The 12,865-nt window shown below is 35.4% G+C and overlaps 1 protein-coding gene across 2 annotated transcripts in view; it reads left to right on the forward strand.

Moving 5' to 3' along the window:
- The window catches only part of TMTC2 (transmembrane O-mannosyltransferase targeting cadherins 2), a 235,389-nt gene that overhangs the window by 147,865 nt on the left and 74,659 nt on the right, over window positions 1-12,865 (forward strand). For both annotated transcript variants that reach the window (XM_039704131.1, XM_039704132.1), the window contains one exon: window positions 6,067-6,181. In XM_039704131.1, the coding sequence (XP_039560065.1) occupies window positions 6,067-6,181 (115 nt within the window). The remainder of the gene's footprint in view (window positions 1-6,066; window positions 6,182-12,865) is intronic.

Consider the following 12,865-nt stretch of genomic DNA (forward strand, 5'->3'; position numbering starts at 1 on the left):
TGAAGTTAAATGGAATGAGAGCTTTGTGGCAGTTATGTCTTATGATGTTCATACATTTGCAGTGCACACTTAGTAACAAAGCTGTGCAAAGGTGTGATTGGGCTCTGCTGTGAACAGAACAGTGAGTAGATTAGGTGTTAAAGGTACCTGTGGTCATCCTTTTCTCATTGTTTGCCCTAACTTGGATCAGTTTAGTTGTCTGATTGATATCAAACTCTTCACAAAAATCATTTTAGCATGAGGGAGGCTGTGACAAACTTGATTGGCTGTAGGGTGGTAAGTAATGGTGAAGCCAAAGAATAGTAGCAGCTGCTTGGGCTCATCTCTCAGGTTCATTGAGCTGTCACAGTCACTCTGCTATCCTTTGAGAAGAGTTAATTTCTGTAACATAGAGGGTGAAGGGGGTGGATCAGCTGTAGAACAGGCCACAAGTTCACATTCATTTGCATCAGGGTTTCAGAACTGAGAAACAAAACCAAAGCTCTGCCTGCCAAATGTGGGTTGGTTAGTACCTATGCTGACATGTTGCTGGATAGTTTTCAAAGCCGTGCAGAGTTTTCAGTTCTGTTTTTCTTTCACCTGCTGTCATTACAAAAGCCCTGCAATTGATCAACAGATGAACTGTTGAACAAAAATCTTAAAAAGTAGAAGAAGAATATGTAAAAGTTGAGATGATAGACCTCTAACACAGTCTGTCTCAACATTGCCACGTACCACCGATATAAAAAAAATCAGTATGCAAAGCAGATTAAATGCATAAATTATGGTTATGTAGAAACCATTAGCCTTTTAGGAAACGAGAAATTGGGCAATTTTGTGGTTAAGTTAGCAAAAGGAAGTAACTTGATCAAAATGTTCTATTAACAAGTGAAGTTTTTAGAGGAAAAATTATTGCAAATTATATGCATGAATTTATTACATATTTTGGAAAAAAAATCATTATTCCTTTGGAATAACAGTGAAAAATATAAATACCTTATACAAACTGTAGTATAGAAGCTAAGCAAAAACTGTCCCACTTGAAAGTAGCAACCTGTAGCATTTAGATGAATTTTTCCATTCTCCAACCACATAATAAACATGATCTAGTTGATCTTTTTGCTGTCTTTGCGAGTGGTAGTGGCTCTGTATTGTAGAAAAGCTGTTTTTGATGTTGAACTCTTTTCATTATGTTTTTATAAGTGTGTAGTTGAACTTTCAGAGGTTTTCTTGGGGAAGCCTGTCATTTCTCTGTTGCTGAAACTGTTTCTCCCTTGAAGAAAAAAGTGAAGGCTTTTCTTTCGGGACCAGCATCACTTCATCCTTAAACACTTCTGAATAAAAAAGTTGAGATTCTAATTGTCATGCATTCACTTCTTTTTCATAAACAAGTCAGAAGAAATGTGGAAGGATTTTAAACAGAGGAATGCAAACTTGAACTGCTGTTTCTAATTTCACAAGCTAAAGAATAATAAATAATACACAAATATCTGTAAAGCTGCACAGAGGTTTTCTTGGCTTGATGTGCATTTTTCTGTGAGCTAAGTTCTAGTTTAGAACTGCTGACAAGTTGATTACAAATTACTGAGCTGTTCCCTAAATACTTCAGTCTTTGTTCAAGTAGTTTGCTTTACTCAAATTATAATCTAGTTCACGCTTCTTAATGCATTCATCAGTTTGTGGATTAACTTGTGTGACTAAGTCTGATGCCATAAGGTCAGAACAGTATTACCAAACCTCAGCAATTTCACGTGGATAGTGAATGTCACATATTATTTTTTTAAGTCATGCATTTTTTTAAAATTTGTTTTCAAGTATGTTTTCATAACATTCAAGGAAAGGCCGAATTTTCCTTTTCTTTGCTATGTTATTTTAAAATGTTTACCGGGATGTATTTGAGTGATTTAATAGGCAAATGTAATTGGATTTTTTTCCTCCTCATGTTTCAGCAGAAGTGTTTGGACAACAGATATATATTTGTAAACTGCCGTTCTATTAATATTTCATTATTACTTAATTTTTCATGGATTATATAGGGGTGACAGGTTGGAATCAGAATTTAATACTTTGGGTTATCTTTGTTAATGATATGCAATGTTAATTTTTTTTAAATTTAAAACAAACTCCTGAATCAAGCAATCAACATATTGCTTGACACTTTGTTGCTTTATTATCTTTATTTTACTGAATAACATAGCATGATCTTTGATTCAGTAGAAGGGGAATGTTTTATTGAAATGAAGAGATGTTTGTAGAAATTAATTTCCATTTCTCACTTGTTTTCATAGTTCAGTTGAAAGCTGAAAGTTTACTAGTTTTCTTTAGAAAATATGCTTCTTAAATCCAGGCAGATTAGATTAGACAACATTGTCCATGTTTAGCTGTTGTTGGTCTTGCACTCTTCCAGCATGAAAGTGCTTAGAGAAGGTTTAATATACCAGCCTGGTATTTTTCAGTCTTATTAAATTTTAATTGTCAGTTTCACTGAGATAGTTGAGAAGTTAAGCATGTTAAATGTGAAACTAACATTTTTTAATATTCATTTTCATTTTGAAAGCAATTGAATGCCTGAGAACTTGACCTACTCTCACTGCAAGGTGGCTAAAAGCAATCTTTAAAGTTTAATAGAGGTCTAGTTTGATATGGCCAAAATTATAACGCTTAAGCAACTATTTATTTTCCTACTTAGTGCTGCATAATTTCTTCTGTTGCCTTTTTTTTGTTAATCCCAGACAATAAACAGAAGAAGAAAAATTCCTTTAAAAAGTTTCATTTTCCTGCAAAAGACATGTAAATAACATAGGAGTTCTCAATCATTAGGATATTCTTCAGTTTATACTTGACTAACAGTAAGGGTGATGAAATGGATTTAATTTTTAACATGCCCATTAATATTGAGTATGATCTATGGAAAATTAAGCAATTAAGTTCTAATGGACTGACTGTTTTGTAGGTGATTCACTAACAGTCCATGCTATGATGGACTATTACTTCTTTAAGACCTGGGTCTGTTTTGGTCACTCCGTTCATGGACAGGGAGTTAAGCAGCAGGCAAAAATGTAAATATTGCTAAGCTCTTTCATTCACAGCTTCCTTTTTCTCTAGTGCTGATTAGGGTCTTCAATATTTGAAAATTTGAATTTTTAATTAAAGATTAAAACATAGCATATGTATGTACACTTTAGTATCTTCTGAATGTTAAATGTTCCCTTTTGCAACTTAGCTAATATAGATATTATATGAAAAATATTTATAAAGAATAATTGGAATAAACATCCATTCTAAATTCCAGGATTACTGATCTAGTTTCTTTTTCTTTTAAGGATATTTGTTTTTCTTTTCTTACTATGTACAGATGGAAAATAGTTGAGTGCTGGAATTTAGTTGGAGTCATAGGGTGGGCTTTTAACAGGAATGTGGATTCACTTTAGTATAACCTTGCTGCTGTTTCTGAATATGCCTAGAGTTGAACCAGTGCTATTACAGTTTTGAAGAAAAAGTTTTAAGATACAGAAGCTAATAATTGAAGTTCTTTTTTTTCTCTGAAGGTTAGCTGCATTACTTAGAACAAAGTAGGAGTGAAGTTCCTTGAGTAGCTCATGTAGCTTCTTCTCCATATATGTACACCATCCTCCTTTACTCTTGCTCACATACCAAAACCCAAGAGGACGTGGCTGCTGCAGATAATTAGCTGTTCATAATTTCTAGGGTGTATGAGTATCATCTCTACACATGTTCTATGCAGCTGGAGATAGATCTTTCTTCTAACTAGCTCTGTATTTAAATAGACACGAATTTTTCTATCAAATTTATCTAGTTTGGATAAATGACAAGACCTTGGTTTTCATGTTTCCATTAATGATAAATGGTCAGATTATCATGTTTCATGTCTGCTATTTTCTGCTATTGCCACTTCTAGTGCATCACACAAGTTTAATTATTCACAGTTTTACAAGTTTAGACAAAAGTACAAATGGAATAAATTTAAAAATAAATAGAGTAGATTAATTATTGATTGATATTAAAAACGTGATGCAGATTATTTTGCAAAATGCACATTAAAATATTGTTTTAAAAATTATGTTAACTCAGATAACTGTTAGAGCCTATGACTTGAAGTGTAGAGGAGAAAGTATTACACTGAACAGTGTTAACAGTGTTTTTCCACTCTAACAGATAAAGAGATGAACTGAATCATCTTTTGTTCATGTTTGTATTTACTGAGCTTCGGAATGGTTGGGAGTAAATAACTATGTGGCAGGAAGTTGTTATCAATAGATCAAATGGTCATTTGATGTAATGCTCTGTTATGGGAGATTAGAGTGAAAACAGAAGTCCCTGTAGATTATATGGAACATGCAGTTATGGGAAACTGGATGCTCGTTTACTGCAGCAGCAAAATAAAGTTATATCTTCACAAATTATTTTGAAAAATAATATACAAGTCTGTGTTTTTCTTCCAAGGGCTAATGCCTACAGACTGGCTAGTCACTTTCATTGGTACTTCCTAACGGTTTTCTGTGTAAAAAGGGAAGAGTAGCAGTAATGGGGAAATTTCAGAATTCTGCACATTTGCTAACCAAGTGTAAAAGTTGAGTGAACCTGAGAATAGGCTTAGTGGCTGTATTTCAAATTGATGGAACATTTTGTGACTTTTGTTGATTCATTGATAAATTATTTCTCATTAAATACTAGGCTAAAATGAATTGGCTCATAGAAGTGATAGTTTATTTTCATATGGAAATATTCCATATATTTTCTTTCTTGGATTTACAGAATATGATGTGCTTAATTGAATGACATGGTTTTTATGAATTCTAAATTGATTAATTAATTATTTTTCCCAGTAGTGACTAGTTTATTCTGCTCAGAGGAAATTCTGTGTTTGCTGCTGTTTCCATGCCTGTGGTAGGATGATTCTGCAACAAACCGCAGCAGCTTGGAAGTGATGCAGTTTCTGAGGAAAAAAAATGCCTATGTCAATTATCAACCTACATAGCAGTGTTACATTAAAACTACCTTGAAATTTTGTATTAGTCAGAACTGGTGGAAATTCTTGAAAGACAAAAAGGGCTCGACTGAAGTGTCAGAGTTAGTTGCTACTTAAGCTGATGTTTCAGTGCATCTGGAAGGGAGAATATTCTGACGTATGTTGTGTTTGGTGGAAAGGACGCACATCATCTTTCCATCGCTTTCTTTCATTTAAAGAAATGTGAAAGTAGAACTTCTTTATGAAACAGCTTTGCATAATGTGGTTTTTTTTCATGTTCACACGCACTGTAATTGTAATGCCAGTTAAATTAGCTTCCTAAATTCTGAGTAGCAGAGGTTGTGTTTTCATAAAATGTTCGTTCCAATTCCTTTTTTAAGTAGCTTTTGTGCCACTCAACAAAACTGCAAAGGGAGCACATGTGGAGCTTTAAATATTTTTTTTACCTAAAGTCCTTTATAGATGGGCTATAAAAGCACATTGTGTAACATAATAAATTGTATGGAAAGGGACCAAATGTTTTTCTAGTAGAAAAAAAAATGGATTTTAGTGATCTGTGTAGTATGTTTATATCCATATGGCGTATTTTTAATCCTCATTACTTACCTAACAGTTCTTTCAATTCCTGTGTCATATGTCAAATTTTAATACTTAAGAAAGGATCACATCTACTGTGGAAAAAATTCTTGCTGTTTAGAGTCAATAGGCTTAAAAAAAAATTTAAAACGAGAAAGATGTCTCAGTTCCACATTTGACCCTGAAGATTTTTATTTATAGGTGGTATGAAATAAAATGGTCCTTTCCCTTGGTTACAGTAATTTCTAGAGACATATTTTTGTAAAAAAACTTCCTTTTCCCAACTGAAAGCTATATGCCTTCAGAGTGCATGTAAATCACCTCTATGAAATGTGAGTCTCACAGTAAGATGCAGAGAACCAGAGGGCTGGGGGAAAAAAATAACCAACCTCACCTCCTGTTCCATAAAAATAGTTCCTTTGTGGGGTTTGTCTCCCTAAGAAACTTCCTGATACTTGCATACTCTGTCATGTGTAATTGGATTGTAGCTCTTTATGAATACTGTTTTCTCCTCTTGACAGCATGGGGTAACCTTGGAAATGTTCTCAAGAGCCAGAGCAAGATTTCTGAAGCTGAAAGCGCCTATAGAAATGCCTTGTACTACCGCAGCAACATGGCTGATATGCTTTATAATTTGTAAGTATGTGTAGCTTTCCTGGGGTTAAATTGTATTTGAAGCCTGGTGTGAAGAGACCTTCTGATTTACTTGTTGGAAATGGAGATGATGTTTTTTGTTGCTTTGTAATAGTTATTTCATTAATTGTGCTCCTTAAACTATGGGGTGGACAGGACTTTTTCTTGGTCAACGTTATCATATATTCATGTAATCGGTATGGGCAAGGTAAACTTACCAATCTGTTTGCTTCAAAAAAGCAAAAAACCCTACACTAAACAAAGTACCAATAGATGAGTTATGAGCTCTAGCCCTCCATCTGTTTGAGACTCAATTAAATTGTGAGGTGTTATTTAGACTTCTTTTTTAAGTCTGAATAACACTTGGTGAGCAGAGTGGGTGTAAGCATTTCTAAGCATAGACAAATACCCTTCCGTTAGCTCCAGAGGTCTGAAATGTTAAAACAGCAAATTACTTTTCTCCTGTGACTGACATCAGAGCAGCATAGGTTACATAAAGTTTAATTACTTGAACCCTGTTGTAGGTGAGTAAGAGGATAAATAACATGAGCATCAAAATAATTATTCATCGGGGGAAAGATTTCCCATCTCATTAATGTACCAAATCATGAAGATGGAAGCGAGCACTGTGCCAGTGCCAAGCTTTGCTGTGAGGTGGGATTCTACCATTTGTCCCATGGGGAGGGAGTCATTCCCTGGCTGTCCCAGCTGGGCATCCCACTCAGCACTGCTTGTCCTGCTGCCCTTCCTCCCCCTCCTGTGACCCAGCCAGGGCAAGCCTTGGAGCAGGGCTCTGCTGCTCGCCAGGGTGGTCACCTCCACCAGCCATATGCGCTTGTTTCATGATGGGTGTGGAGGACAGAATCCAGTGACTGCCATTCCATAGGCAGCCGTTGGAAGATAATATCCTCCATGCAGCACAAAAGCATGTCTGTAAGATACACAAAATGTGCAAAAACTGCATTCAAATAGTAAGCCTCTTCAAGTCAATCAGTCAATCAAAAAATATTGTTCCGCCTGTAAGTCTAGTTTAAAATAAATGCTTATAATATGTGAAAATGTTTATGATAATAGTATTTTTTTAGTAATTTTTTCTTTGTTTAAAAAGGAAGAAGTTGACCATTTCATTAATTTGCCTTGCAGTTAAGCAAATTAATTGATGAAACTCAAAATAATTTAATGATAGAATTTATTTTCCAGAATGAAATCCATGTTTCATAATATGTGTATTTTTGCTAATCATTTAATTACACAAATACATGTATGCAGAGAATTTCCCTCACTGTTACGCAATGAGGAAGATGGAGAACATATTTTTAAGAGAAATCTTTTGGTCACATTTTAAAAATAGCTTCTGAACACAGCAGAAGATTGTGGGAAATAAAGTGATAATATTGATATATGGATATTTCCTATATGCTATTCGTTTTGAAGGTGGAAATTATAACTATTAAATTTGTTGTATGCCTGTACAGTACTTTTTTCTTTTACTGTGTTGTAAAGAGAAGCTGAAGTTAATTCCAGGGTAAGAAGAGGAAAGGGGGCTGGATGACAAAGACAGGGACATAATAGAAATCAGACTTCAGTCTTTTCACTGTTCTCAGAATAAGCTGCTCGTCTTCCAGTTTTCCATTGATACACAAAATATATGTCTATAAACCTTCATCTCTATTTTTGAACAGAGAAGTTTTTGAAATTCTACTGAATTTTTGTGGAAGGATTTTAACTAAAATGCTGTTTGGAATATATAGGGCACAAGAAATTAAATTTAATTCTTAGCCTTTCTACTACTACATTGAATACATAGAATCCCTTATTTTTTAAACAAGCTTTACAAAACCTTCAGTTATTCAACAATAGTTGAAAAAGCTTGCATAATTTTCATTTTTTTCTTTTTGTATGCTTTGTCAGTGCTGGATGCTTCAATATCCAGCATGAAAAATAGATGGTAAATGAAGTTTGTCCTTTGATAGTACACAAATGAATCAATTCTTTTAAGCACAAACCCTCAAGAGCTCCTTTGCAAGTTAAACCCATCCTTGGCATGTAGTTCTGTGGGAGTCTTTTACAAAAATCCTCTGTTAATGGAAAATGTGTCTTATATGTGCTTACAAGAGGCCAGTCAGTTTTGCTGTTTCTGGTTTTTCAATATGTGCCTTTGTAACTAAAATAATCACTCCATAGAACTCCAGGAAAAAAGTATCTTTACAGATTTTTACAAGCACTGTATGTCTTTCACGTGTCCATTATTGTTTCTAGGCACCTATGCCTTGGTATTTGATGAAAATTAATTGGCATGTGTAGCTCAGTGTTCACTTATAGCAGTAACAAATTCAAGTGCTCTCTGCTGAAGAACAAATTATTAAGGTTTAACTCACAATTTTAATGGATAACAATCAAAGAGAGAAACTACATAAGCAGAAGCTCTTGATCTCTTTCCTTATTTTTCAATAAATTGAAATGTGAGGTTAGCTTAGAAGTTGACTACTAATACATTAACATCCAAAGGATTTAACAGACTAGATGAATGCCTGAATTCAATGCTGTATTTTTGTTTTTTGACTTATACCATATGGGTCTGAGTTACAGCTGCTTTTGCCATTTAAAAAAAATTTAAAATGCATTAATACATAACTACATTATCTACATTTGAAGGTTTGCCTGATTATGAACATCTTATATTTGTGTTCTCAATGCTATGTAGCTCTGGTGATTTCAACTAAATTTCACAGGATAGTAAATCAGCATAAAATGACCTATCTTTCTCTGCTTTTTTTTAACTGACAAAACCATATGTTTTAATACTGTGAAGTACCAAGGACAGAGCTGTAGAGAAACCATAGTTTATTCTTTCAAACAAGGCAATGTTCAGAAGATTAAAAACAAACTTATTTTTGTTTGCTTTGGGTTTTCAGTCTTTGTTACTTTATGATTGTTAGCTAAAGCTTATGGGATTTTTTGTATTGTTTCAAATTGCTTACAATTAGTGTCTAAAATAAAATTGTTTATCAGTTAAAAGACAGTTTTGCATATATTATTTCACTTGTGTTTAGGCCTGGCCGTGCTTCAATTATTCTTTTGTCATCCATATTAGTAATCTATGTTACCTTGGGTTTCTCATGTGATTGTAAGGATGTTCTCAATCAGACATAGATATTGAATATTCCTTTAAAATTATACTTAATTTCTAGCAATCAGCTATCCCCTTGCTTCTCTCCTTAATTATCTCATTTTGCCTGTACTGATATAGGACTGTGTGTATAAGTTCGTAATTCAAATACTTTAATTTCTTTGAATAAGATTGGATTATGAATTTCCATAAACTTTACATTGTAAAACGTATGGTATTATATCAATAAATGTGGAATTTTTAAAATGTTTCTGTTAGAAATTTCAGCCACTATTGAAGGCTATCTATCCTAGAAAGTCTAGGGTTGTAATGTTCTACAAGCAAAGTTTAACTTTGCATCCTTAGGTAAAAATCAATACAAGCAAAATTCTTGTCTGTTATTGTTAGGCTTTAGAAAGGTTGTTGGCATAAAAAACTCCTTATCAAGAGACAAAAACTCTAAAATCAGACTAACCTACAAACATGTGCTGAACTGTGGTTGAACCTTCCCCAGACGAAGTTCCTGCAGCAACCACCTAGTATGAAACAGGTCAAGGTTATGGTTCCTCTTCCTTGATAGCTCAGAAGTTTTTGTCACTCAGGATGTTGAGTTAAAAAGCAAAGAGGATGTGTCATCTGGTGTCTAAGTACTTGATTATTATTTTTCTCAGCTATGAAAGCAAACTGGTTGCAAACCTGTTTGGAATGAATCTCTGCTTTTCCAGCTAGTTCTTCCCCTGTCAAAGACAGCAGCTAAAATGTGTGTCTTGCTGTAACCAAAGATGTCTTGATAAATCTTGCTGTGTGTCAGATTGGCTCTTGAGGTAGCACCCAAAGGTCACTTAGGTGACTGGTGGTTTCCTGCTGTGCAAAACTGCTCTGGGACACTTTGTAGGGGCTGTATGAAGTACAGATAGCTTTCAAAGTTATAATGAGAGGTGAAAGGTATTCAGTGCCCTAGCTATTCAATTATATGTCTCAGTATTTGAAATTGTGGGCACTTAGCTTTACATAAACTTCCACCATTTTATATAATTAGGAAAATAATGGTTCATGTCTGCCATTCAGTTTCAAGAAAGACCCCTCTTGTAGGAAGTTCTGTCCAGTTCTCTGTCTGTATTGCTGGGGCACATGAGGGGGAATAGGCATCTGGTTTGAGGACTGCAGTCACAGCACAGCACTGCCCATTGTCCAGAGGAATGAGAAAGACTGGAACAGTGCTATTCCTCATCCTCATAGCGGCCCTCCCTCTGTCAAGGCAATAGGGGTTGTGCAAGTTGATGTGGTCCTGAAAGGGTGGTATTCCCAACCAAACTGTACCAGTAACAAAAAAAAAAATGGGACAATATTTGCTGACCAATTTGCATTGCATTTGGGAAGGTCTGCCCCCAGGTCTGGGAGAACATAACAGCTTTACTGCACTGTCTGAAAGATTAGAGGTTGTTCTGGGGGTGATTGTTTTGTTTTGGTTTTTTGGGTTTTTTTTTACTACTGGTGTGACAGATTACTTAGTGGGTTCTGCAGAGGAAATGGTTATTCTCTCTGTGTTTGGGTTCTTATTGATTAAAAAGTATGCTTTGTGGTAGTATCCATACCTACCTTTCTACCCTCAAGGCTTGCAAATGACAGTGAAAGAGTTGCCTTAGGCGAAGCAGATCTGCTCTTGCTGTGTGACTGGAGACACATCTGTGTGGGGAATAACAGAGGATTTTCCTCCATTCCTTTCGTTGTTTGCCCAGGCAGCATTTAGGTAGATACAGTCTTTTGTAGATAATCCCACCTGAAATCAATGGGATGAATATAGCTTGAGGCATAGAAGAACTGCAGTCATGGCAAAGTAATAGCTAACAGGCCCTGTATTAGTTGTTATAAACCAGTAAACAAAATTGATTAAACAGTTTCAATGTTGTACCTGGGTTGAAAATGTTATAAATATTTCACTAACACATGTTTACTTTGGCAGTTGCGGTTTCTGTATATCGTACTTGGCCAATTTATGCCAGTTTTAGTCACTGAGGAGTTTACTTTGTAAGCAGACCAGCTGACTAGAATAGGACTACCAACAGGAAGAAATTCTTATGAAACTTGTGAAATACCATAGGCCATCTACCGCTTATTTATATTCTGTGACTGCCTTCTAGATCTCTGAAAACATTTTTGTACTATTAATATTTAGTGACTTTCAGTCAAAACCATAGCAGAGTAGGAAGACAGGAAGATTTTTCATTGTTGAAGCAAGATAGGTAAAAGTTGGCAGCTAAAGAATTCAGGAAGGTTGCAAACAACTAATTTGGGGGGAGGTGGTTTCCTGCATGAACTGAATGAGCAATTCTGTCTACAGAAATGATGTGCTTCATTTCCAGATAGTCAGAATGTGCTTCCAATTTTTTTTTTCTTCCTATTTAAAAAACAGGATTATGAGCCACTTCCTAAGTCACTTGGAGAAGTTTACTACTCCTGCAAGCAGTCAGCACATATCCTCCATTTTGTAAATTATTAACACTCCATGTAAAAGTACCTGGAAGTAATGCAGGCAAAAAAAATCTTGTTGTAAAGTTCCAGAATCTTGCTAAGTATTATAGTTAGAACTTATCTCCTAATTAATCCTAAATTAATTCATGGACATTTTATAACTGTCTGCTGTGTGTCCTATTATTTAAGTAGCTTTTTCTTTTCCAAATACTTTTATCTTTCTGTATTTCACAGAATCAAAGAACGTGTAATATTGGAAGGGAGCACAGGGGGTCATCTGGCCCAACCTCCCGCCTCAAGCAGGGTCATTCCAGAGCACAAGGCAGAGGATTCTGTCCATACTATTTCTAAATATCTCCAGTGAAGGAGACTCCACAACCTCTCTGGACAATCTTTTCCATTGCGTGGTCACCTGCACAGTGAAGAAGATCTTCCTTATGTTCACTTATTATTTCGCAGTAGTTATCTTACTAAACTACAGAGGCCATGTTTTTCCAGTTCTGGCAGTAAACTGTCTTTGCACAGAAGTTGCATATTTTCTTTAACATCTTCATTTGTCTGCCTTACAGCTGGGAAGGTGAGCTGGGGAGAATAAAAAGTTTTGGAAGTATCAACTTGAAGCAGCTGTTCCTGCATTTTGGTCTTTTTGTGGGGACGTTTTTGTGGTTAGGTTTTGTATTTAGTTAGTTTGGCATTTTTAGTAACTGTGGAAAGTTGAAGTGGTCGTAAGGACTTTAAAGTCTTCATCCAAGTTTATCACTGGAACTTACTCTTTTGGATCAAGCCTCCTTACTTCAAGGATGTCTTTTCCTTTGTTCATCCTTGAGTAAGGAAAAAAGAAGTCTTTGTAACCACAAAATTTAGGTACATACTCAACATGTGTCCGTTGCTCTGCTCCACCTCTGGCTTATGTCCTATGCTTCTCACTGTATTGATGTCTTTGTTGTTTTTCTGCTCCTTCTCCCCTTTTCCAAAAATCTCTGAGGAGGAGTTATGATTTTACATTCAAGCAAAGAAGTGAAAGGCATGTCAAGAGCAGATCTGCTCCTGGCTACAGGGGATGCTTGTTTATGCAGCCAAGTGGCCACAGGGAGGGTGAGATACTG

The sequence above is a fragment of the Passer montanus genome, unplaced genomic scaffold, assembly GCF_014805655.1.
Source record: "Passer montanus isolate IOZ18808 unplaced genomic scaffold, ASM1480565v1 scaffold17, whole genome shotgun sequence".
Taxonomy (NCBI): Eukaryota; Metazoa; Chordata; class Aves; order Passeriformes; family Passeridae; genus Passer; species Passer montanus.